This window comes from Aspergillus pseudonomiae (genome assembly GCF_009193645.1).
Source record: "Aspergillus pseudonomiae strain CBS 119388 unplaced genomic scaffold BDV37scaffold_12, whole genome shotgun sequence".
Taxonomy (NCBI): domain Eukaryota; kingdom Fungi; phylum Ascomycota; class Eurotiomycetes; order Eurotiales; family Aspergillaceae; genus Aspergillus; species Aspergillus pseudonomiae.
The window spans coordinates 81874-106077 of record NW_022476004.1 but is presented as its reverse complement, the minus strand read 5'-3'; the positions used below and the strand labels follow the sequence as shown (position 1 = coordinate 106077).

General features: G+C 50.4%; 8 protein-coding genes and 1 non-coding gene across 9 annotated transcripts; 4 read left to right on the top strand and 5 right to left on the bottom strand.

Annotated features, from left to right (window-relative positions):
* Positions 1-1023: 1023 nt before the first annotated feature.
* On the bottom strand, positions 1024-2644 carry BDV37DRAFT_290998 (uncharacterized protein; the record flags this gene model as incomplete). Its single annotated transcript, XM_032088845.1, has 4 exons — positions 1024-1368; positions 1422-1790; positions 1869-2454; positions 2511-2644. 4 exons carry the CDS (start codon positions 2642-2644, stop codon positions 1024-1026), a joined length of 1434 nt encoding a protein of 477 aa, XP_031944498.1.
* A 1328-nt stretch (positions 2645-3972) lies between these two features.
* On the top strand, positions 3973-5150 carry BDV37DRAFT_280089 (glycosyltransferase family 32 protein; the record flags this gene model as incomplete). Its single annotated transcript, XM_032086483.1, has 3 exons — positions 3973-4441; positions 4534-4765; positions 4832-5150. 3 exons carry the CDS (start codon positions 3973-3975, stop codon positions 5148-5150), a joined length of 1020 nt encoding a protein of 339 aa, XP_031944497.1.
* Positions 5151-5219: 69 nt separating this feature from the next.
* Positions 5220-6929, bottom strand: BDV37DRAFT_241163 (PIG-L family deacetylase). Its single transcript, XM_032081150.1, has 4 exons — positions 6271-6929; positions 5980-6170; positions 5845-5912; positions 5220-5713 (listed from the first exon to the last, which is right to left on the bottom strand). Exons 1-4 carry the CDS (start codon positions 6554-6556, stop codon positions 5353-5355), a joined length of 906 nt encoding a protein of 301 aa, XP_031944496.1. The 5' UTR covers positions 6557-6929; the 3' UTR covers positions 5220-5352.
* Positions 6930-7123: 194 nt separating this feature from the next.
* On the top strand, positions 7124-9671 carry BDV37DRAFT_241160 (tryptophan synthase beta subunit-like PLP-dependent enzyme). Its single transcript, XM_032081149.1, has 3 exons — positions 7124-7334; positions 7388-7691; positions 7757-9671. The coding sequence occupies exons 1-3, from the start codon at positions 7199-7201 to the stop codon at positions 9396-9398; spliced, it is 2082 nt and encodes a 693-aa protein (XP_031944495.1). The 5' UTR covers positions 7124-7198; the 3' UTR covers positions 9399-9671.
* A 40-nt stretch (positions 9672-9711) lies between these two features.
* BDV37DRAFT_t54 lies at positions 9712-9800 on the bottom strand. Its single transcript has one exon. It is a non-coding gene; the product is annotated as a tRNA-Asp (tRNA).
* Positions 9801-13132: 3332 nt separating this feature from the next.
* Positions 13133-13975, top strand: BDV37DRAFT_280086 (extracellular proline-rich protein; the record flags this gene model as incomplete). The annotated part of the gene is made up of 1 exon (XM_032086482.1): positions 13133-13975. One exon carries the CDS (start codon positions 13133-13135, stop codon positions 13973-13975), a length of 843 nt encoding a protein of 280 aa, XP_031944494.1.
* Positions 13976-14377: 402 nt separating this feature from the next.
* Positions 14378-18202, bottom strand: BDV37DRAFT_28570 (bifunctional cytochrome P450/NADPH--P450 reductase). Its single transcript, XM_032087783.1, has 5 exons — positions 17942-18202; positions 17583-17828; positions 17085-17525; positions 16040-17026; positions 14378-15963 (listed from the first exon to the last, which is right to left on the bottom strand). The coding sequence occupies exons 1-5, from the start codon at positions 18060-18062 to the stop codon at positions 14462-14464; spliced, it is 3297 nt and encodes a 1098-aa protein (XP_031944493.1). The 5' UTR covers positions 18063-18202; the 3' UTR covers positions 14378-14461.
* A 995-nt stretch (positions 18203-19197) lies between these two features.
* On the top strand, positions 19198-20922 carry BDV37DRAFT_28568 (CAIB/BAIF family enzyme). The gene has a single exon (XM_032087779.1). It carries the CDS (start codon positions 19311-19313, stop codon positions 20868-20870), a length of 1560 nt encoding a protein of 519 aa, XP_031944492.1. The 5' UTR covers positions 19198-19310; the 3' UTR covers positions 20871-20922.
* Positions 20923-21363: 441 nt separating this feature from the next.
* On the bottom strand, positions 21364-23327 carry BDV37DRAFT_28566 (glycoside hydrolase family 16 protein). Its single transcript, XM_032087773.1, has 2 exons — positions 21930-23327; positions 21364-21873 (listed from the first exon to the last, which is right to left on the bottom strand). Exons 1-2 carry the CDS (start codon positions 22724-22726, stop codon positions 21579-21581), a joined length of 1092 nt encoding a protein of 363 aa, XP_031944491.1. The 5' UTR covers positions 22727-23327; the 3' UTR covers positions 21364-21578.
* Between the last annotated feature and the right edge of the window lie 877 nt (positions 23328-24204).

Genomic DNA, 24204 nt, shown 5'->3' with positions numbered 1-24204 from the left:
GGGGCTTATGTGGTCACATGATGGCAGTGCGCCATATTCATCAAGTATCCATTGCCATAGACAACCCAGCAGAGACGTACAGAGGTCGAGCTTAGCTGTAGCTAAATTGAGATATGTACGTGGCATCTTCTGTAGACCGCTATTTCGAGGATCTACGAGTAGAGACATAGTTAAACTTCATGCCCAGATTCTTGACACAACCCAGTAACACCTGTATGTCTTTATATCAAACTTCCAACCTTCTTTGTGGCAAGCTCTATTATGGAGTAGGCTTTGTATAGCTCCTAGTCAGTGGTTACGCAGTATCAGCATAGGAAATCAAATACTGTGTCCTAAAGAAAGTTTTTCTTCGCCATTTCACCTCTGCAGAATAAACCTTGGTGAATTAATGATAAAAGGGTCTGAGCTATAAACGTAATCTTGTACAGTCAAGACTCTTTGTCACACCTATTTACATTCTAGAACGCGGTAAGGTGTATAAAACTACTTTGCACATGCCCTGGGGTTTAGAATAAAGTTGCTGTTGCATATCAGCCCTAACTACGCTCTGCTTCCGCGCCCAAGCAAGCCGTCTTGTCCGCCTCCTTCTACCTCTTTATCCAGAGCTAATAGACGTCTTGCGCGACGACGTATCGTATTCTATTATGGCGTAGCAATAAGCACTTATCCGATTCATGGATGCTTGCCACTGTTAAGGATAGGACCTCACTTGTTAGCCGGAGAAGTGTTTTGTTGAGAGCGCCACTATAGACCCTGGCGTCGAGCCAAACAGCATCTCTCTTCGCTTCTAGGTCCTGGCCTGCGCTCTTAACATCTCTGGGCGCTGACCGTATGACAGACTGTCATACAAAACCCTCACTAAGGAATGCTCTAAGTGTCTCCCTTAAAAAGGGGGACTCGAGAGCGGGTAGTATACTATCATTGAACATATCCAACTAACCGACAGATGGAATAATTCAGATCAATGGAATATATTCAGTTCATATATATACATATCTATGCTCATGTTTATGTAATCTATCTCTATAACTTGCTCGCTCGCCCAGCCTCATTGGCCTTCTTCCACATGCGGATCCGCCGTTCATGTCCAGCATTAAAATCATCCACCCACTGCTGCTCGAACGGCGGCAGTATCCGTCCTGGCTCTCCCTCGGCTGGCTCGCCTGCGAGCTGTCGAAGTTGTTCGAAATACGTCTCAAAGTCGGGATTTATCATCAAGAATCCCGGACCGTCGCCCTTCTTTGCGATGCGATCCTGTTCCCACCTCCGCTGTTCTTCCAGAGATGGCAGATGTGCCTTTCCGGCCAGAACGCGCGCGGCGGCCACGGCTTGCCATTCGAAGACCTTGAAAGTCAAACCGGCGCCAACCTACTCCAGTGAGTTATTGTTTTTTGTGTAGTAGACACATCGAGGAGACATACCGCTCCTAAGAACACCAGGGAGGGATCCCGCTGGTGGAACACGTGCAGATAGAGATCCGGTACACGGTTGTTTCGGATCGGGATATCAGGTAAGAATGGCAGCGTCCAGGTGAAGCCGGTACCAAAGATGACGTGGTCGACGTCTGCTACTGACGTCCCGTCCTCGAAGTGCACCGTCCGCTCCCCGTCTTCGGTGGTTATATGCGAAATAGGCGGGCGGCGCTCAATTTGAGGGTGCTTGAACGCCTCGTCGCCAAAGTAGGTGTTGTACTTTCCGCGCACAACGGCAATAATGGGGCCCTTTGCATGGTTTACCAGACTCACAGCGGTGTCTGCAGCGGAGACGGAGGCTCCGACGGTAATTACCCGCTGTTGACCTGTTAGCCATCCATGTGGTCAAGGAAAGTGGGTCACTATGCATATAACTGCAGGTAATAAGCATCTTACCTTGCCCTTGTACTTTTCAGGTCCTCGGTACTGTTTTGTGTGCTCGACACTGCCGGGGTACTTCTCTGCGAATTCCTTCAATCCTTTGATGGCAGGGACATATGGCACCGCATAGTGTCCGGAGGCAACCACCAGAGCGTCGAAGGTTTCCGTCCACCAGTAATCCAAGCCATTCGGCTCGCCGGCGCGTCGCAGAGTTAGAGTCCATTTACCGGTTTGGGGGTCCTTTTCTGCCCGCTCAACAGTCGTGTTGTACTCCACGAGGTCTTGATATCCGTTTCGGTTCAAGAGATCCTCGATGTACTGCCTTATCACCGTGTGGTGACGGAACGGCGTGTCGGGGCCGTGGATCTTAACAGACCAGTCGGAAAGGATATCCGGAATCTGCTCCTGCGAGTACTCCATGACCGAGGCAGCCACATTGGCGTGCAGAGTGGGGTAGACATGAGAGTCAAAGTAGCGGTGCTGAGACACTGTGGGAACATATCGGGGCAGATTGGCGGGGATTGAAACCGGCCTATCTGCAGTCCTCGCAGAAAGATTGTCGATGTCCAGAGGGACCGGTTTCTCATTCTCTCTTGACACCCTATTGGCCGTTAATTACATCGGTCCTACCGTCAATGTTTCCAGATCTTTGCCTACCAGCATCCGCCAGCCTTTTCTTGCCGTTCAAACACGCGCACAACGTCGAAGCATTTCTCCTGCACTAGCGCATCGACTGCAATGGCACCAGCAGGGCCAGTACCGATGACCGCGACACTTTTATTCGGCGACATTTTGGGGATTTGCTATCTTACAGTGGAGATACCGACTGGTGGTGGGTTTTTATCTGGTCGGTGTTCGGCCTTTGCTCCTTGGCTATCGTGATGCAAACACCGAGCCCGATGGCATCAACAAGGACCATTCACCGAGCAAGATCAAGACTGAGACGATAATGATTCGTAGTTGGCCAATTGACCTGAATATATAGGCATGTGATAGTTACAAAGTTTTTCATGACTTTCAAGCAGCAAGCATAGTATCCTTCATGATATATCGACCAAAACGACGCAGTCTTCTGACGCGATATACAATCGCCGAACACTCCTATACTCTTAATTGTGTTCCTGAGGCACCGCTCATGCAGAGTTTTGCTGTTTCATACCTGAAAAAGTTTAGCGTAGCTTTCAAGACTGCCAGCCAAGTGGTGATTGGTCAATTGCTGAGAAAAATTATCAGCACCGGGGAACTAGTGCATTTCGAGTATGGTTCCTGGTTAAGCTTCGAATGTTGGTTTGGCCTTTCCCATATCCAGTATAGCGTACCTCGGGATGGACTCCGAGTACCTAATTTTTAGTTTTCATGCTTAATTCCCTGAGAAATACATTCGGGTTTATTCACTTTACTTGGAGATTATTTCAATTTTTGTGAGCCATATGGCTGGTATGATGATTCACTTCCTTACGACAAGTCAGTACTGTCTCAAACCAAAGCGGGTATTGTCCCTGATGGCCAGTAAATGAAGCTGACTATCGTACGACGATGTACCTCGTAGTCTCGGAAAATAGCCTCCTTCGTACTACCGAGACAAGGAATAATCCTGGACTTAGTCGTAGTCACGTCGTACATAGTCGAATTAGGGGAATGAGCAAACCCTACGTCTACCATGGACTAACCCTTGTTTCCACAAATCAACGCATGTTTCCACGAAGGAACAAAAATCAAAGAAAATTCACTGGGAACACGAGTCTTGGCCATAGTGAGGGAGCAAGGTCCATGCTGTCTCAGAGCTTAGCTTGAGCTTAGTGGACGAAGGGTCGCGCTTCGATGGCGGTTACACTAGGGATGGTGGGATCCGGGAGTAGGAACGTTGCTTCCTTTCTCTATACTGCCAGCCAATCTACGAATGCTGACACCGTTCAGCAAGCGCGAATGCCCCTACGTCCAGATGCTAACTTCTCCTTTGTCGCTGTGCAACAATGTCCAGTTCTACATGCCAACCACATCCTTCCACTTTTCTTTCTCTCCGCTCCCCGTCATTGCTCCTGACTGACAGTTGTTACTGCTAAATTGGCCTTCATTGTTAAACAGTCTAGTCTTCCACTGTAGACAGATAGTGTCAGCCATGGGTTTTTCGCGAGTTCGTCTGCTTGTGCTCTTCCTTCTAGCGTCGCTCCTGCTATTCCTCACGTCGCCATTGGCCGTCCAGCTTCGTCTGCTCCTCCGGATGCCTTTCATCTGGCAAAAGTCCGCAGCCGACTCCATCATCTCACATGACCGCGACGCCTTCGATGTCACTTTTCGCGCCTACGATGGCGAACAACCTCCCTCAGCGCCCCCTCATCCATCTCCCGTTCCCGCGACTCTCCACCATGTCCACCTCGGCGACACAGCCCTCCGACCAGAATGGCTGGCCGCCAGGGAAGAGTGTCTGAGGATACATCCCGGCTGGAAGACACACACCTGGGACGACACAACCGCCAATCAATTCGTGCGCGAACACTTCCCCGAGCTCCAGGATACCTGGAACAGCTACCCATACCTCGTCCAGAAGGTGGATGCACTGCGCTATATGATCCTGTACATACACGGAGGTGTGCGTGCCCTTCCCAGCCATAACATGGCCCCTTCAGTGGACATTGTGAACGGGACTGACCTTTGCGCGCCACACGCATTGCCATCATAGGTGCAATCTTAGACCTTGATCTCGTCTGCAAGCGATCGCTCGAGCCACTGCGCAGGTTCAACTTCGTTGCGCCCGCCGCCTATCCCGCCGGCTTTTCCATCGGCATGCTTCTTTCCACTCCGAAGAACTCTTTTGTCCGCGATTTGATTGATAACTTACCTCGGTTCAATCGTCGGTGGTTCCTGTTTCCGTATGTGACGGTTATGTTTAGTACTGGGTGTCATTATGCGTCGTGAGTTCTCTTTTTCTGTCTATCTGGGCTATGAATCTGTGTTATGCTAAGTGGTGCTCTGTGTAGGACGATTTATACTACCCAGCCAAATCGAACGTCGCTCCGTGTCTTGTCCGGTCCTTCCGATAATCCGAATTTGCATATGCTGAATGGGTTCGTGGATACCCCGCTCTTCCGACATCTCGGGACGTCATCTTGGCATGCGAATGATGCGCTGTTCGTTCGGATGGTTGAGGAGTTTGGAGGACGAGTTCTATATTGTGTTCTTTCTGCGGTAGTAGTGGGCGGGTGTGTCATGGTTTCGTTGTCTCTAGCGGCCCGACGACGTTCTGTGAGAATGGAGACGCCAACGTCGCCATCTAAGGTTTCTGAAAAGGTCGTCTGAGTATATGTATGTTTTTGGGTTTTTCTGTTCATTCTTATTCTATTGTCACGAATACTGTGTCTACTATGAGCAACGAGTGATGTACATACAGTATCCACATATGAACTTTGGTAATCCGCATAGCACACTCATACAGTTATACTCCACTCAACCCTAAGAATGCTAGTATCCTATACCCCATCCCATTTCCTATTCTACTCATTCAGACCACCCTCCTCAAATCATTCACCCACATATACCGACTGATCAATAGGTAAAACACCCGATCAAACGAATACTGACTCCCGTGTTGACTAAACGCCCTCCGCGCCTGGAAATACCTCCGCCAGTCACTCACCAACAGCGCCCTATCCCCGTAGGGATCCTGCATCGTATGGCTCTTCTCATTGTTGACTTTGACCCCATCATACTCCGGTGGCGCAGATACAAGCGCCCGCAGAATGCGGCCTGAGAAGGACATGGACGTCGGAATCAAATCCGCTAGACCGGCGTACTTCCGCAGCAGGAATCTGGTCTGCAGTGTATACGCCGGTGGACTCTGTGTGTTTTTGGATATATATTTGCTAGGGCAGTGTTAGTTGGTTCGATCATACTTTCCCTTGCAATATCAAAAAATATGATATCGTATTATTTCACAACTACCAAAGCAGAAGTGGATAAAAGAAGAAGAGAAAGAAGAAGGAGAAGAACAAACCTAACACCCGCACTAACCGCGCGATGATTAACATGTCCAGATACACCCCCGCTATCGAACGTGATGATCTATTGAATATACATACGTTTTAAGTTAAACCCATTATAACGCTTTGGATGTGGAAAAGAGACCCACCAAATCAATGTTCCATTTCTGGACGTACTGCCCCACAAGCTCCTCGATGAGATCCTCCCGCCACCATTTCCGGGGATTATCCTGGAGCTCGTAGTGATCTAGGTTCAGGCATCGCTCGGGCGTAATCCCGAGTTCGGCACAGCTGTGCTGCAGCTCGCTGTGGCGGGTGTTGCCGATGCCGTCATAGTTGCCTAGGTGTATTTGTTTTCTTGTTAGAGGGTGATGTGTGTCCGGGTGGAGAGATACGAGTTTTGTTAGTATGAGAACGGTGGGGGGGGGATGAAGACGAACCAGATGAAAGCACCAATATAGCCCGCGTTACGGTCGCATCGTCGCTGTGATAGAGAATACTCGGGCTGAAGAAGAGGGTCTCGTCGTCTGGATGCGCGGTGACCAGGAGGATGTTCTTGGCCGTGCGGAATACGCTGGGGACGAGACGGGGGTCGTTGGCGAGGGGGTAGGCCAGGAGATGGTAGAGGAACAGGGGCGCGACGAGGAAGACCGTGGTGAAGAAGAAAGCGAGTGTGGCGGGTCTTCTCCAGATGCGCTGGATTAGGTGTTTGATGAGGCGTCGCATTGCGCCATTAGTTTTTTGTGTCTACTGTAGTATGTTCGGATGGTGTCGGTGACTTCGAGTTGTTGGTAGAAGTGATATAATACGGTATTGTTGTTCCATGGTTGGTGGCACTGCAGCTGTTTTTACCAGGTGAAGCTAGTTTGGACTGCCGTCTTACGGTACTGTCGTATTGAAAAGTGTCCTTGATTACAACCCATCTGGATATCTCGCAGGAATGGAATACACTGGGTTCTTATTGTCGGTCATTGATAATGATCGAATAAATTACTTGTATTTGATACAGGAATGGAGTTCCCAATGCTTGTCTGTCAGTTAGCGGGGCTGAACAAGAGGGGCGAGAGCATGTATTAAAAGAAAAAGGCTAGGGCTTTCCAAGATCACGACGAGTAAGGTTACTTTGTGGATAGAATGGTGATCGTGGTTAGTATAAATACTTACCCTTCAACTAGTACCTGACTAGATGACACTCTTAGGAAAAGTGTCAGACCGATATCGCAGCGGGACCAATTTACGGATCGTTCCGCCAGCTTGAACCCCATTGTGGATGCGTCGGTGTTGACTCATCGGAGACCCTAGTAAATTTGGTCCCCATAAAAAGTAGCCCCTCTCCAATTTTTATCACCACCAGACAATCACTCCACCATGGACCATCTCAAACAAACCTTTGCCCAATGCCAACAAGAAGGCCGTCCGGCGCTGGTCACCTATGTGACGGCCGGATTCCCCACGGCGGAGGAAACCCCGGACATCATGCTGGGCATGCAGGCCGGAGGAGCCGGTGAGTCATTTTAGCTCCATCCTGTCAATCAACGATCCTGATAAAGGCCGTAGATATTATTGAACTGGGTCTCCCATTCACCGACCCTATTGCGGACGGTCCCACCATTCAGAAGTCGAACCTGAAGGCCCTCAAAAATGGGGTTACCATTACCTCCATGTTGGAGATGGTGCGGGAGGCCCGCCGGAAAGGACTCAAAACCCCCGTTCTCTTCATGGGTTACTACAACCCCCTTCTACGCTACGGGGAGTCCCAAATCCTGGCGGATTGCAAGGATGCCGGCGTCAACGGCTTTATTATTGTGGACTTGCCGCCGGAAGACGCGATTCGCTTCCGCAATGGCTGTACCAAGATGGGGTGGGTGGCACTACCCTCTTGAATATGGAGATTTTACGTGACATGCTTACTGACTCCATTGACAGACTCTCTTACGTCCCGTTGATCGCGCCTTCAACTACCGAGCAGCGCATGAAGGCGCTCTGCAGCATGGCCGACTCTTTCATTTATCTCGTCTCCCGCATGGGCGTCACGGGCGCCACGGGCACCCTCAACACAGAGCTTCCCGCCCTCATTCAGCGCGTCAAGGGGCTGTCCGGTAATGTCCCCGTGGCAGTTGGATTTGGAATCAGCACGCGCGAGCACTTCCTGGGCGTGACTTCCATCGCCGACGGTGCTGTCATTGGTAGTCAGGTGATTAACATCCTGGCGGACGCCCCGGCCGGACAGGCCGCTCAGGCAGTCGAGGACTACTGCTTGAAGATCACTCAGAGGAAGGTCACTCTGGACGCATCGACGAGTACAATCCCCCAGACAACCGAAACGAAAGCGGTCGCCCCGACCGATGACGCAGCGGCAGCGGTGACTGATGGACCAGGACGCTTCGGTACTTTCGGCGGTCAATACGCCCCCGAGGCCCTCACAACGTGTCTCGCCGAACTCGAGGCCGGCTTCCAGGCAGCTCTCGATGACCCGACCTTCTGGGAGGAATATCGGTCGTACTATCCTTACATGGGCCGTCCCTCGAGCCTTCACCAGGCGACACGCTTGACCGAGCATGTCGGCGGTGCAAACATCTGGCTGAAGCGGGAGGACCTCAACCATACTGGATCGCACAAGATCAACAATGCCCTGGGTCAGATCCTGATCGCTCGTCGGTTGGGTAAGACCGAGATTATCGCTGAAACGGGCGCCGGTCAACATGGTGTCGCGACCGCCACCGTGTGTGCTAAATTCGGCATGAAGTGTACCATTTACATGGGTGCGGAGGATGTCCGTCGACAGGCCTTGAATGTGTTCCGCATCCGCTTGCTGGGCGCCACCGTAATCCCCGTTGAATCGGGATCGCGCACCCTCCGTGATGCCGTGAATGAAGCCTTCCGCGCATGGATTGTCCGCCTGGATACCACCCACTATATTATCGGATCTGCCATTGGGCCCCATCCGTTCCCTACGATGGTCAGGACCTTCCAGAGTGTGATCGGTGATGAAACCAAGGCTCAGATGCAAGAGCTGGGCAAGTCGCCGGATGCCGTTGTTGCCTGTGTTGGTGGAGGATCCAACTCCGTTGGCATGTTCTACCCCTTCTCCAAAGATCTCTCGGTCCAGCTAGTTGGTGTAGAAGCCGCCGGAGACGGGCTCGACACGGACCGACACTCCGCTACGTTAACCGGTGGTTCCGTCGGTGTTCTGCATGGCGTTCGCACATATATCCTGCAGGACGAGCACGGCCAGATCTCCGACACTCATTCCATCTCTGCTGGGCTGGATTACCCCGGAGTTGGACCGGAACTGGCTAACTGGAAGGAAAGTGGGCGGGCGACATTCCTGTCTGCCACTGATGCCCAGGCCTTCGAGGGCTTCCGTCTGCTGAGCCAGTTGGAAGGCATCATTCCCGCGTTGGAGACGTCTCACGCCGTGTGGGGTGCCATTCAGACAGCCAAGAAGCTGGGACCTGGCAAGGACATTGTCTTGTGTTTGAGTGGTCGCGGAGATAAGGACGTGCAGAGCGTGGCTGATGGATTGCCCACGATTGGACCTCAGATTGGCTGGGACTTGCGGTTCTAAACATGCAAGTTTCACTCTGCACCTATAAAAGTTTAATTAAATCTGAAAGGGTTAGATACCTCGATAGATGAAATGATGATACGCCATGGTTTCAACGATGTCCATAGTATATATTAATTTGAATCTGCAGACAACAGATCTCAGTCGCGGATCTCAACGTAGAGTTTATCCATCTTTCATTCACAGATGTAGTCACTAAAGAGAAGAAGGTCACACTATTCAAATCTATGGAGCTCTTCACGGTGCAGAACGAGAGAAACGGTTGCTGGCAACAAAAACAACAGAGATCAAGATGTTAAAAGTGAAAAAAAATCTCCCCGACTGGGAGTCGAACCCAGGTCTCCCGCGCTTGTTCTCGTAAGAGATGACAAGCGGAAATCATGACCGTTAGACCATCGAGGATTAGTCATTGAGATTAGACCTGTTAATTTGCTTTATCAAATAGGTTGACTGTGTACAACCTTCGCAGACGCCAAAGGAAATCAACTATTCCGCTGACTAGTACATTCGCCAGGCGCTAACACAGGACTATCCATGCTACACAGAGACCCGGGAAGTGACCTCTACCAGCGTGTCTGCTGTTACACTTTTCGATCGCTGGCTTATTGAGGGCGTCTGAGGCGAAATCACCATCACAACTTATATTGACGCGACCTCTACGTTCATGAGAAAGCTGATCTTCATTTGAACCCAGAAGGGTGGATGTCCACATAATATCTCTGGGAAATACGAAATTAGAAAACAAGGTGCTACGAATCCGGCTACTCTTTGGAATGTCCAGCTGCTAGTGGCTTCACAATGGCTCAATTTAAATGTGCTCCAATGAATGCAGCGCAAAGATGAAGGTCTCCAAGACAGAGGCTGACAGTGGTTGTTTCATTCGCGAGTTACTTGTGTTAATCTCCGTCTGTGATACGGACATCGCAATAAGTGACACGATCATTATGAAAAAAGGTGAAATGCTGAAAACAATCCAGTACTTGCGGTGTGTTCCCTAAGCCGCGTAATGACAATCTATCTCGGATTCAGTTACGCTCCGGGTGGAATTGCTGGCCCGAGCTTTTACAGTGAAGCGGAGGAAAGTGACTAGTTGAAGGCCATCTAACACAATGGCGCTGCAGCTAGGTGTGCAATTGTATCTTTAGTTTTTCACACGCCCTGTCTAATAAATCAAGTGCACAATTGACTACCTGATAGGATTGTTGCTTGGTCAATTTGCAGAACCTGATGCTACTCTGAAGTCTGTTATGAAGATGATATCAAACCAAAGCCTTATTGGGTCGATTGATCTGCAATTCTAATTTCTATTCTGCACTAGTTGGCTAGCCTTCAGCCCAGTCTTTGGCCTTTGCCTGCCTGTCTCGCTCGCAGCCATACTCTTTTCGGAGAAAACGACGAGATTCACTTATGTAACTCACCTCGCCTCGAGAAGTGCCGATATATTCCCGGGAAGAGATGGTTGATTCGATGTCCCGGTATTCACCCCTACTTTATGACTCAAAACTCTACCTTGCATATGCTTCTTCGCTATTTGACTCCACACAAGCTAGCAAGCAGCTAACTGCCGTCAGAGAGAACCGGCGTGCCAGACAAAATTAGCGATATGACAGAGGGAGGGTACCTGTTCCTCCGTGCATAAATCTAAATCCGTGCCAAACGCCTTAAACTTCAGCTTTCCACCTATACGATCATCGCCCTTCGATGATCCTTACTCTTCTCTGCAATAAATCCGAAACGGCCACTACTTCAGCATTGGTCCGTCATTTGGTTCCAATAGTCCAGACCTTAAGTCCAGAATTGGACTAACCCATTACCTTGCTTGTTGGTCCTTGCCATTTGGAACGAGATTCCAGAGGCTTGGCGGGGCTTGAGCGGATCAGATAAGGAGTTAGCATAGTGTTTATGCTAAAGTTAGCGTTGATATGAATACTGGACATTTTGTCTAAGAGTGGCGGGAGGTCGCTTCAGTTCGATTGTTTCATTGTTGGGCTAGTAGTGGGGACTTGATAGCTGACGACGACTTTGCCTTTATACTCGATTGTGCGGATGTGATGGCGCTTACGGTGGACGAGACGTTCTGTGCAGCATAATCAGCGAAATGGTCTACTACTCGATCACGTCTTTTTCTCGTAAAGATCCAGAAACACACTATAGAGCAGAGGGTATATTTTCAATAGCACAGGGGCAATACTTAGGGACTTAAGAGGAGGACCGTCTGTCTGAATAGGACATCCTTGCGAGAACGGAATGAGTTCATAGGCAATGAACCGGTTACCCAAAGATCCACAAGGCTCTATGTGCCGAATTAAGGCCACTACTTAAGCTCGGTACCGGCATTAGAAGCGACATATCATACCAGGGGATGGAGTCAGGGCCCGGCTCCGGCCTCAAGGCTCAGGCAGCCGTCCGTGCGTGCTTTTTCTACATTTCCCGTGTGTAGTCAATTCAATCTACTTCCGACTCCCAACGCCTTCTTATTCCATCACTCGGAATTCCCGACTCCATGCGCGCCTTCACCCTCCAATAACGGTTGTGGGAAACAGTCCCCGTTGTTTCTAGGCCTGAACAGCCCGTTTCAGAACCGCCATGTCGGTTTTCTTCCATGCTCTGGCCAGGACATACCATCGGGTCATCAGCCACATTGGACCAGTGGCTGCTTCAAGACGGAGCCGTTGATCGTCGGGACTACGTACTCTTAGTTGGGATTAACTTCGGTTACTCGTGCCAAGAATTCCCCAGTGCCGACTTCGCACCACATGGTCTGACGTGGACTCGACGAAGATGGCCTCGGATATTCTGGCGCTTGTGCTGTCCCACACCCCTTTCCAGGGGCTCAAACAGAGGTCGTCTGAAGTTTAGGTCGGTTGCACCAATAGGGATTATTTTCTGACTCGATACGCCTTGTAGTGGATTAAAATGTCGATCTAAGCAGCAGTCCATTGGGCTGTCAATGTGATTGGCGGTCAATTGCCTCTCGGTGGGTCTGCTCTGCATAGACACAACGATCTCCGTCTCCAAGACCATGAGAGGAAACGCTGTGAGCTTAGAGTTGGCTGGCCCAGTGTAATGGTGTGTCTCCCAATGCTTCCGGATGGCTCCAAAGCACGTCATGAGCCGGAGAATTAGGTGTCGATTTGGGCAGGATGGTGTGCGATTTCATCATTGCCGCGTATACAGACCCTTGTTTTCAGGGTACACTCAGGGTATACGCAGGGTATACTCAAATTTGACCCTGTGGAAGTATTCATTGATCTTATTCCAACCTCGACTAGAATACTGGCAACCTTCACAAGACGACCATTGCCGTCCGACTACACTTAGGGCTGCAGGCAATTTACCCGAACGCCCCTAGCCCGTGGAGAAGAAGTCCCATTTGGGGAATGATACACAGGACTCAACCTGATTCCGATATGGTTCCACGCTGTTCCACTTCTCAATATTAGGTTTGGCGTGCCTGAAAGCGAACCCCTGCAGTCCGAGCTTGGGATCTACCTCTAACTTTGATGAGGTGCTCCTGGCTAACCGCTCTTCATCAGCTGGTTCAAGCTATCGGCATTCTGATGCCCCCTGGTTGTCGAAATTATAAAGGCCTTCCACTCCCCGATGGATCTTAACCTCTTTCTCAGGATCAACCTCATCAGCTTTCGTTAAGTGAATCTGGCATTCCTTAAACGCACTCCTTTGAAACCATATCTTATACTTTAATTACTTTCCTTCCTTAACCACTATCCAAAATGAAGTTCTCCAACGCCGCTGCTCTTGGCCTCGTGGGCTGTGCCCTTGCCTTGCCCAAGCACATCGAGGGCGGCGACCGTCAGTCTCTCCCTAACCTGCCATCCGGCTTCCCCATCCCGTCCGGCTATCCGTCCGAGGGCCAGCCCCAGGAGGGCGGCGAGGGTAACTTCCCTGAACCTAGCGGAACTTTCCCCTCTGGCTTCCCCATCCCCTCCGGTGGCGCTGGTTTCCCTGGGCCTAGTGGCTTCCCTGTGCCTTCTGGTGGAGCTGGCTTCCCTGTTCCCAGCGGACTGCCTGATTTCCCTGCTCCCAGCGGACTGCCCGACTTCCCTACTCCCTCCAGCGGAGCAGGATTCCCCGAACAGTCGTTCGACAAGCGGGACGAGGGCTTCCAATTCCCCGACCCCAGCGGCTTCCCTGTGCCATCTGGCATTCCCTCCGGCTTCCCAATTCCTTCCGGCATTCCATCCGGTTTCCCCATTCCATCGGGAACACCTTCCAGCGACTCTCCCTTCGGTGACTCCTCCTTCGGCGGATTCCAGAAGCAACAATCCCAGGACACCGACGAAAGCGACGACGACAACAACGACGAGCCCGACTTCCCTACCCCCAGCGGACCCGCTCCTTCCGGCGGATTCCCCAGTGGTTTCCCCAGTGGTTTCCCCGGCGGTCATCACGGTGGTCACCACGGCGGTCACCATGGCGAGGGTCACGGCCCGAAGCCGACTGGAACCCAGCCCTCTGGCTTCCCTCAGCCATCTGGAAGCGGTCCTCGTCCTACTCCGTCGTCTGGCTTTCCCCCTAAGCCTACTGGAGGAGCGCCGTTCCCTTTCTTTGCTTAGGTGATTCTCTTTTGAGAGCCATGTGTGTGTGTGTGTGTGTGTGTGTGTGTGTGTGTGGATAATGGATATTGGGGGGGTTGAGTTTGGTGTGAAGGGATTGGGGGCTTTGTGGGGTCAGTGAGTGTTTGGGGTGGGTTTGTGTATTGTATGTAGTTAGTTGTTGGAATGAAGACGTGGCTGGTGGATTTTGTGGTTCTGTTTCTTGTGTGTAGATTGTAGGGTATATATGTTGCATGGGCTGATATAATCTCTGATTTCTAGAGGTATAGTCAATGCGCTTGTGGACTACGAGAAGAGAGAATAAGGTGTCCTCGACAAAATGCACTGTGGAGGGTAATAGCAATATACGCAGAACAAGGGCGCTTGAACCTCAAATCGAATACCCAGAAACAACTTCTATTAGTCCAACTAGATGTCCAACACCCATTTTATGTCAATTTGATCGTCCTCTAAATAGTAAGATTACTACCCCAGGGCAGTAACGAACTACGTAAACACATCCGTCGCATACCTCTCCTCGGTCTTCAGCCCATCCAAGAATTCCTCAGCAGCCATCTCCTCATCCCCACCGTGCCCATTCTCCAGCCATCTCTCGATGAACATATCTTTGAATATCTGGCGAATTCCTTGGCCGACATCCATCCCGCCACACACATAGACCCGTGCTCCCTGTCCAATTAACTCAAGTAGCTCGTTCCAATCCTCAAACATCAGATCCTGGACATGCCGGCCCGGTGACCCGTTAGTCGGGCGACTATACGCCCATCGGACGTCCACAGCCCCCTGCCGACTCCATTCATCTAGCTCGCTCGCGTGGATATCATCCTTGCCCTTTGTGCGACAGCCGATGTATAGCATAGCTCTCGCTGGCTTTCCTGTGCTAGGATGGTCATGGTCGGCAAGTAGTTCGCTGCAGATCCGTTCCACGCGATCCATGATGAAACCGCGGAAAGGGGCTAGACCGCTTCCTGCGCATGCCATAATCATCGGGGTTTTCTCTTCCAATGGGGGCTTGAAGCCGCTGTTGTTTGAGGCGCGGATGGAGATCTGGGCGCGGTCTCCTGGTTGGAGTGAGGAGAGGTAGGTCGATGCTACACCTACGACTCGTCTGTTTTCCCTTGATACGTGGGGTGAGTTGAGCACTGAGAATGTGATGGAGCATTCTGCTGGGTTGGCTAAGGGGGATGATGAGATCGAGTATTGGCGGACTCGCATGGGGGGTAGCAGGGCGAGAAAAGTGCTCAGTGGTAGGTTGATGGAGGGGTAGCGTGTGAGAATGTCGAGGGGGCTTAGCCGGTTGTTGATGATTTCTTCTGTGAAGCGATTAGGGCTGGCGGTGAGCGACTGTAATTCTGCTTGAGTGTCTGCATCTGTGATAGCTGCCTCTGCGAGGGTGATCAAGTCTCGTTTGGATGCTGGCTGGGATAGCTCCACGTACGTGGAAAAGAGCTCGAAAGCGGAGATGGGCGTCTCGAGGGGCAGGTTCGTGATCCCATCTGGAGCATGCGATGGCTTCCAGACGGTAAGCATAGAGTCCCATGATAGTTTAAACCGGCGGATTGCGCGGCGGACAAGATGGGCTGGGTTTACAGGCAACACGAGGAGGTAATCGCCACATTGATAGGTCGAATCAGGTGGTAGTGTGAATCGCAACATTCTCTTGGCTGGAACGTCGGGTGCTGTGAGCAGTTTGTTTTCGAGCACGTATCCTTCCTGCAACTGAAGGCCCAACGTGGAAGCTCGCATGCTTGAAGTGACGTCGACCTGGAAGACAGACTTGGAGTGTACATCTCCCTCTGGTGGTTCACGGCCAAACTTCAAATTGGTTGCCGGCCAGAGGATGGACTCGCTCCAGGTATCGAAGTCGGAGAACATATCTGAATTGGCGGCATCAGCCACACCCATGTCACATAACTGGATTCCACCGTGCTTCTCTATAAGATCATTGATAGCTTTGGGAATGCGAAGAAACGTGGCTGACCAGTCATCTGCCAGTTTCAGCTCATTAGCAAATACACAGTCAAGAACAACTAAATGATAATCATCAGGCAGAGGGTAGCTCACGATGACCACATCCGAATACAGCGTAGTTTACTCCGTCCAACTCGGCTTCCCTTAGCCCCTTCAGCCATTCGAAGAAATGAGCGGCATTATCCGGAGGCTGTCCCTCATAGGATGCGGTAATGAAGACGACAGGACCGTGACTATGAATTTTCTCTATGGCTGAGTTCAGACTTTCAACCATGGCCGCAAAACCGTATCCCATAGAGTCATTGGCTAGCCTCCGAGCCAGAGCCTCACAGGTACCAGTATTGCTACCAAAGAATATATGCATAGGCTTCACAAGAGATCGCACATCTGTATTGGACTTTTTCTCGCCATTGAGTATCCGAGCCGCATTGGACGACAGATCGCCACCGCCGTTCAAGAAGCTCGCTAGCTTGGCCGCATCTAGGCCTCTTCGAAGCGTTGCCTTCATATGGAAGCCTTCTGGTTTGATTGATAATGACTGCTTGATTCGAAGATCATAGCCGAGATCCTCCATCTCAAAATTGAAACTCTGCAGCAGCATGGCCACCACAAGCAACATCTCTTGCCAGGCAAACGGGCGCCCGATGCATCCTCTCATACCGTTTCCAAATGGCTTCCACGCGTTCTTAGGGAGATTTTCAAAGTTTTTATCCAACATTCTCTCTGGCTTGAACTCCTCTGCGTCATCACCATAGACTTTCACATCCCGATGTACCTTTCCCATGATAAGAACCACTGGCTCATCCTTGTTTAAAGCATATTTGCCCTTCCCTAAAGTTACTGGATCTTCACGATTCTTAGTAGGATGAGGATGAAAGGCGATTAAAGGAACTGGAGCCTGGAGTCGCAGTGTCTCTCTCAGTGAGGCTGCAATGTAGGACAATTTTGACAAATCCTCTACTGTAATCTTCCGTTGACCGACTACCGTGTCGACCTCTTCTTGTGCTCTCTGGTATGCATGCGGATTTTTCAGTAGATAATAAAAAAGGAATGTCAGTGTGGCAGATGTCGTCTCGTGACCTATGCAAAAGGTCAGTCATAAGGGTAACAAACCAACGCATAGGTGCAACGCCCTTACCCGCGACAAGAAATGTGATCATATTGTTGATAATTGAGTCGTCACTGAGATGTTGGCCAGTCTGAAGATCTTGACCAAGGATGAGAGCATTAAGCAGGTCCTTCTTGTCTTTTGGGTTATTTCTCCGTGCATCGACCAACTCCTGAGACAAAGTTCGTAGAAGACTTATATCATTCCAGTATTTTTTATTTCCCCTCGTAGGCAGGTTGTTAAGAAATGTCGGACGGAAAGTCCTATCAGAGGATCCCTGCAGTAACGTAGCAACTGCTTTGATAAAAGGATGCAAGTCTTCACTGTAGAAAGAATTGAACCTAGTCCCCATGGAACAGAGCGCGATAGTGTCCAGCGTCAAACGAGTGAAATCATCATTGGCCATTATAGTCGCAGCAGACCCCTGCCGTGCCCACTTCAGAGCAAGCTGACTTGCAATATCGTACATGTCTATATGTTGTCACGCTTCCGATTAGCATGTAATGTTTGACGCGGCGAATAACACACCTTCATACATGGCTCGAATCATCAACGGCCCAAAAGCCGGAACCAGAACGCGATGTGCGATCGCCCAGTTATCTTCCCCAGGATAATCCGCCGTAAACAGACCATCTTGAACGCCGTTTCGAATTTCCCTCAATCCAGCGGTTACAACCTTTGTGAATCGTTCCTCGTCGCAGACTTCATCAACGAGCTCGTGAGTGCTAATGAACACTCTTGATGCCCCGGCGAGGTGCAGCCGAAAGATTGGGCCTTATAGCGCGTATCATTAGCGATGCTAAAAGATATACTTTGTATAAAGCGATAGAATATAGCTACAGCAGCCAGGGCAGTAGAATGTGTGCTTGAAGGGGTATATCATATACCATAGGTTTCCGCCAACCGTTGAAAGCTTTTCTCCGGTGCCTCGGAATCAACATCTAGGATGTTCCCCAACAGAGGCAGGCCTCTGGGCTCTGGAATTGGGATGTGTTTCGTCTCCTCCATAGCGAGTCGGACCGGGATTAGCTCGATCTTCAATATATCAGGACGAAGGACCGTTGATAGCTAACTAAGTATATTTCCCTGAGCTTCGCAAGTGAATGCTGCCGGTATAAGACCGTGTTAAGCCAGGAAAACAGGTGGAAAGGCAAGATTTCTGAGATCAAGAGCATACATGAGCGATCCTGTAAAACAATGGGAAGGACGTCTTACAGTTATTTCTATAAATCAACCATTGACAGTCGAACCATCCACAAGATACGAGCTCTTCTCAGCCTTACCGTTGACAAGGTACAGCCCCAGCAAGTGATCGTTTCGCTCTAGTCCTATGTTCTAGGTGATCTTAGCGCCGATGAGAAGCACCATCACTACAACAACGGGCCGGTCCAGCGTATATTGGCTCCAAGGACAGAAAAGGGGCGTCGTCAGTTGTACAAGCGTCGAAGCATGACTTCTCATCGGTAACCGGGTATGTTTTGCGCCGGCTTTTACCAGAAGGAAGTTTGCTGTTTCGGTCATATGTGCATCTGGGTTTTACAGCTCTGTTTGCAGCAATTACTGATGATGTTGACCGCATCAAACGTGGCGTTGTCTTTGAGGATCAGGCGTGTTTCACCGTTGAATCCATCGTGATCCTCACAGAAAGTAGTCGGCTTGATACATGACAAGCGGAACTAAGATACTCCGCCATTGTTCGTGCCTATACAGAGTTTCACTCATTGAAAGCCAGACAGCTTCCCCGCCAGTCATGCGACAAGATGTTGCGTGGTTTCAGCAAGATGACTTGGAAATGGCTCATTCTGTGTGCATATTGATAAGCCACTGAGATATTTATTTAGCACAGTACCCGTGTTTGGTGAATGATAAAGTATCGTGTGCCTTAGTGACCAAACTGTAGACTGTGCCTATGTGGTCTTTTATGCAATTAATTTCTTGCTCAATGTACGACTGACCAGCAGTGACCATCGGAGACCGTGCTCGGCGGTGACAAAAATTAGCCGATCGGCGTGAGCCTCGAAATGTATATTAATCCTATCCCCGCTCGGCCACTCTCACTCAATGCCGAGGTGAGAACAGGCAGAAATTGAGTCATGGGGTTGTGCCGTTCTTCCGGACAAGACAACCATCGTATATATTTGATGGGTTGAAGTACGACGAGGAATAAAAATCAACAAAACATGTGACTGGCCCCTCAGGCAACGTGACTTGACGATAGATACATTTTCTCGCATATTCTCACAAGATTCGATTCTAATGAACCGAGTACTGAATTCATCCAGGTACTTGACTAGAACCTCTGCCAAATTGAACATCATGGCTTTCGAGAACACCCTTGGTGGTGCTTCAGCCAATTACTCGACTAAATTGGTTGCCACTGACCGGACCGCCTTTACTGCGAAAGACACGGTGGAGTACATATGGAGTGGTTTGGGTCTTCCTGAGGAGGCTCTTCGGTCTCTTCATGTCGAGGGGAATGAGCTAGGTCTTCCCTCGTCGTTTAAGATAGCAGATCTTGCTCAGGCAACGATCAGTCTCTCCGCGTTGCTTGCAGCTCAAATTCATGCTCTTCGCAATTCCATATCCACTCCAGTGGTAACAGTTCCTCGGCGGCATGCCGTGATCGAATTCAAATCGGAGAGGCTTTACTCGTTTTCCGGTCAGTCTTTACCCGACACATGGGGTCCTCTGAGTGGACTGCACAAATCTTTAGATGGATATGTGCGAGTGCATGATTCCTTCACCAACCATCACAACGGTGCGACGGCTCTTGTAGGATGCTCACCGGATGTCACCCGCGCTGAGTTTGCTTCCAAAATCGCATCGTGGCGCTCAGCGGACCTAGAATCTGCTGCGTTTGAGGCGAATGTGGTGATCTCTGCTCTTCGCAGCTACTCCGAATGGGACGCCCTCCCGCAGGCCCGCGCCATTGCCGACTTCCCTATTCTTCTTCGGAAGATCGGGGATGCACCGGTTGGTCTTCCCCAAGAGATGCGTGCAGCTAACGCCGACAAATCTCTCCGGGGCCTTCGAGTCCTGGAATTCTCCCGGGTGATCGCCGCGCCGTTATCTGGGAGAACATTGGCTGCTCACGGCGCTGACGTTATCTGGGTGACGAGTCCAAATCTGCCTGACCTTCCAGTTGTGGATCGTGACCTGGGTCGCGGGAAACGAACAGTGCAGCTTGATTTGGTGACAGAGGAGGGCCGTGAGGATCTCACCCGGCTTCTTGAGGACGCCCACGTCGTCGTTCAAGGGTATCGACCGGGTAGTCTGGCTGCCCGCGGTCTCTCGCCCGAGGCACTTGCTCAGCGGTTCTCGCATCGCGGGATTATATGCGCCAATCTCTCTGCATATGGGCCTTCCGGTCCATGGTCAGACAAGCGTGGTTTTGACTCATTGGTCCAAACATGCTCCGGTATGAATGTATCCGAGGCGGAGCATTACGGTGCGGGTGAGCCTGCACGACCAATGCCATGCCAAGCCTTGGACCATGCAGCAGGCTACTTCCTCGCGTCAGGTGTCCAAGCTGCTCTGTACAAGCAAGCTACAGAGGGCGGTTCATGGGAGGTCAGTGTTTCCCTTGCTGGGGTAATGAAATATCTGCGGTCGCTTGGACAGTTCCCCGGCAGAGATGGTTTTCAGTCACAGGACTATACGTGCACAGCCGATGTACCTCCGGAATATCTGGAGACAAGGTCAACAGGTTTTGGTGAAATGACCGCTGTGCGCCATTCCGCCTCGATTCAAGGGGTTAAGGTTGGCTGGGATATCATGCCAAAGCCCTTAGGTTCGGATGAGAAGAAGTGGCTATAGGCCGCCAGCTATAGGTTTAGATCAGCTCCTGCACAGTACCCCTTAGTCCCCGCTCTGGGTTCATTCACTAGATCGTCTTCCCCTGGTGGGACTTTGGTAGACGGGCTAAAAGACATCTCCAATCCTTGAGTTTGATGATGTATACAAGTGATTATCACCACCACTAATTCGTACGGCAGCTTGAACACACTGGGCAAGCTCAACTCTGAATAGGCAAAGTAAGATGTGGTTATCCACGAGGAACTTATGGGATAGAATAGGCGTGGCTATGTATGCCATCCGCCATCTAATGAGAAAAAAGTAGGGAAGGCTGCAAAATTGGATATACAATGCAGATTGGTATATACAATCAAAGAAAGTGTCCAGTTGCAAACACGATACAAAAAGTTAGTAAATGGTATAAATATGGACATAAAATGGGAAGAATAGGGAAGAGGATTTCGAGGTAAATCATGAGCCCAATACGCTCTGCCAAAACGACGCCGAAACCCCGAGATTGAAGACCAACCCACGCAACTTTGGCCAGCAAAGCTGGCGCGAGATCATTTCGCTCGACCTCTGCTGTGACATGCACAAGGACCCAGCATGGCAGACCCTTTGTGCAGGTGGCGTGGCAGAAGACATCTGAAAAACATTCTTTGTTTCGTTCTCATCATCAACGCAGGGATAGTGTTGTCGTATCCCTAGGTATTTCTGACGAAGTCTTGGCTAGTTCACCGGTTGATAACCTTTATTTCCCCATTCGCTTGCTTTCCAGGTGGTTTGCAGGTTGCTCTGCTCATTTCGTTCAGTGTTCCATTTCGCGTCGTCGAGGGCGTATTCAAGACGTCCCTTCTTGCGCTGTCTGATAAAGTAAATGGCGCCTCCGGCGATAAGAAGAAGTCCGGCAGCTGCGGCACCGCAGTAAACACCGATCTTAGCCGCACTAGGCAGGGCTGCCCATTTCTCCGCCAGAGACTTCGATGGCTCTTTGTTCAGTTCCTCCACGGTGGTGGAATTACCCCTAATCTCAACGTCAGTACCAAGTCATAGATGTTCGGGTTTAGGGAAAAGACTTACGCGACAACCTGAATGCTTTCCCAGGAACCAGAGTGATCTGTGTAGTTGTACTCTTTGCCCGTATGGAAGTCATGCACGCGCACGTTCTGAACAACCATAGTATAAGGGCCGGCATCATAATCGACCTCACCACCAGCCCATTCAATCGTACCCTGCGCGTTCTTTGAATCACCGGCAGGCCAGATACCAAAACGAACGTTGCTAGGCGTTTGTGGGTAGTTCTTGCCATCCAGGGCATCTTCAGGCTTCAACGTGCGGACCAGATTGCCGTCGATCCACCACTCGAGCTTCTCCTGAGTCCAGTAGGTGGTGTAATTGTGGAATTCAGTATCGGCGTTCTCCACATAGTGGAAGCCACCACGGCTGAACGAGGTGTCGTTGCCTTTGCCGAAGTAGTTGGATTGGACCTCAGAGGTATTGTAGCCGACCCACTCCCAGTCGATCTCGTCTAGATCGGCTGACTGAAGCACCACACTGCTGACGATACCGCCGCCCTTCGCCATCTTGACGTGGGACTCGACAATGCCGAAGAAGATAAAGAATTTCGACTGCAGGGTTGGAGAATCGAGTTTCTTCTTGATGGTAAATTCGGCGCCAGTGTCTTTCCAGTCAATTTGGCCGTTCGTGACCTCCCAAATCTTGTCGTCCATAGTCTCATTGAAGACCCAAGTGTGATTGGTACCCAGAGCCGGTGCTGCGGGACAGGTGGTGTTGAGGGGGTTACAGTCGGTCCATGTCTGAGCGGTCACCGAACAGACGAAGGCCATCAACAGGGCCAGTACATTGAAGAGCGACATGGTGGGAAGGGACAGGTAGTCTCGAAAACCCCTCCCGTTCCTCGAAGTGATTGTGGATGATATATAAAACAGAGTGGAACACGCAAAAGCTAAACCCCGGATTCAAGTCGACGAGTTGTTTCGGCTCAGATAAGGAGGGAAAGGGGGGTCGGTAATACGACGAACAATCGATTCTCTCTCACCAGCGGCCAAATATAAAAGAGTGACGATATCCGAACTAAAGACTGGATGTGCGATCACGTCGCACGAGGAAATTGATGTCCACCCGGGAGAAGGAATGGAAAGAGAACGACGAACGGTGGGAATGGGAGGGGGAACGACAGGAGGGTTGAGAAGAACAACCATGGCGGCGATTTCCATTGCTTTAATTAAACCGGGTAATTATTCTTAGCGTCCTTTTTTTCTTGCCCTTCTTTTTCTGTCGTCGGCACTGGCCAAGCGGCGTTCTGTATCCATTTTTTCTTTCCTTCCATCTGCAGTATTAATTGGTGGTCCCAATGGTTTAAGGGGTAGGTTTGAGCAGTCCAAAACTGGGAATCTATCGGTCTTGGATGCACGCACTAATGCCGAGGGTGGCTAGTGCAACTTGTTGGCTAGCCTAGCGTGGTAAGTAGCTTAGGGTCCCTGTCTCTCACCCTAACCGCATCAGAACTAGCGTTGCGCCGGCCCTGAAAGGTCAAACAAATCTGGGGCTATCGCTGCCAATCACACAAATTCTGCAGGGGTTTTGATAAGGCCCTTGAAACTTGATCTGGATAACCCACGGAAACGCACTATATGGGATGATACGACTAGTTCTTAGGAGAGGACCCCCTATCAAGGGTAGGATATTTCTGTCATATATGTGATACGCGGGGAACTTGGGACGAACACGTCTTGATCTTCACAATTTCGGGTACGGCTACGAAGGAAGATCATTCATATTATTATTATTTTTTTCCTGGAGTATAATAAACCTGGTGGCACGGTGGCACGGTGGCCCGAAATGCCCTTCCGAGTTAAATCCCCCCCTGAACCACAGCAAATGAAAATGCAAGATGTGGAATCCAATAAGTGAAACTAGCCTCGGCGTTGGCAACAAAGGATCCATCCATCTTGGCCTTACAAATTGAATACTGTGCAGCCGTAGTACCATGCCATAGGCGCCTTTGTGATAATTCTCCAGCGGTGAGTGGCTCCGGTGGCAATGCCCCGGCAAAGATTTTAAGTGCTGGGCGATTTTATTCTTAGAAGAGTGTGTGGTAGCACTTCGACGAAATTTCTAATTAAAGACCTCAAGTGTACATGTATTGTCCCTGCATACATACAGTCTGCATACAATACGGAGTACAGATTACATGCATTTGAAACAATCTGCGACGACTTCAAGAATGTTATTATAGATGTAAGGTTCTCATGAACATCCCTTGCGCTGTGCTTGAGAAGAAGAAGAAAAAAATATCCTTGGGCCATACAAAATCCGCACGATGTTACACCGC

Excerpts from the sequence above, each read along its gene's own strand:
- BDV37DRAFT_28568 (XM_032087779.1), top strand. The coding sequence starts at position 19,311 with ATGAACCGAGTACTGAATTCATCCAGGTACTTGACTAGAACCTCTGCC.
- BDV37DRAFT_241160 (XM_032081149.1), top strand. The coding sequence starts at position 7,199 with ATGGACCATCTCAAACAAACCTTTGCCCAATGCCAACAAGAAGGCCGT. Across the intron at positions 7,335-7,387 it reads CATGCAGGCCGGAGGAGCCG|ATATTATTGAACTGGGTCTC; the intron begins GTGAGTCATTTT and ends TAAAGGCCGTAG. Across the intron at positions 7,692-7,756 it reads AATGGCTGTACCAAGATGGG|ACTCTCTTACGTCCCGTTGA; the intron begins GTGGGTGGCACT and ends CTCCATTGACAG.
- BDV37DRAFT_28566 (XM_032087773.1), bottom strand. The coding sequence starts at position 22,726 with ATGTCGCTCTTCAATGTACTGGCCCTGTTGATGGCCTTCGTCTGTTCG. Across the intron at positions 21,874-21,929 it reads GAAAGCATTCAGGTTGTCGC|GGGTAATTCCACCACCGTGG; the intron begins GTAAGTCTTTTC and ends CGTTGAGATTAG.
- BDV37DRAFT_28570 (XM_032087783.1), bottom strand. The coding sequence starts at position 18,062 with ATGGAGGAGACGAAACACATCCCAATTCCAGAGCCCAGAGGCCTGCCT. Across the intron at positions 17,829-17,941 it reads ACGGTTGGCGGAAACCTATG|GCCCAATCTTTCGGCTGCAC; the intron begins GTATATGATATA and ends ACGCGCTATAAG. Across the intron at positions 17,027-17,084 it reads GATCACATTTCTTGTCGCGG|GTCACGAGACGACATCTGCC; the intron begins GTAAGGGCGTTG and ends CCTTTTGCATAG.
- BDV37DRAFT_241163 (XM_032081150.1), bottom strand. The coding sequence starts at position 6,556 with ATGCGACGCCTCATCAAACACCTAATCCAGCGCATCTGGAGAAGACCC. Across the intron at positions 6,171-6,270 it reads TATATTGGTGCTTTCATCTG|GCAACTATGACGGCATCGGC; the intron begins GTTCGTCTTCAT and ends AAATACACCTAG. Across the intron at positions 5,714-5,844 it reads GCGGTTAGTGCGGGTGTTAG|CAAATATATATCCAAAAACA; the intron begins GTTTGTTCTTCT and ends ACACTGCCCTAG.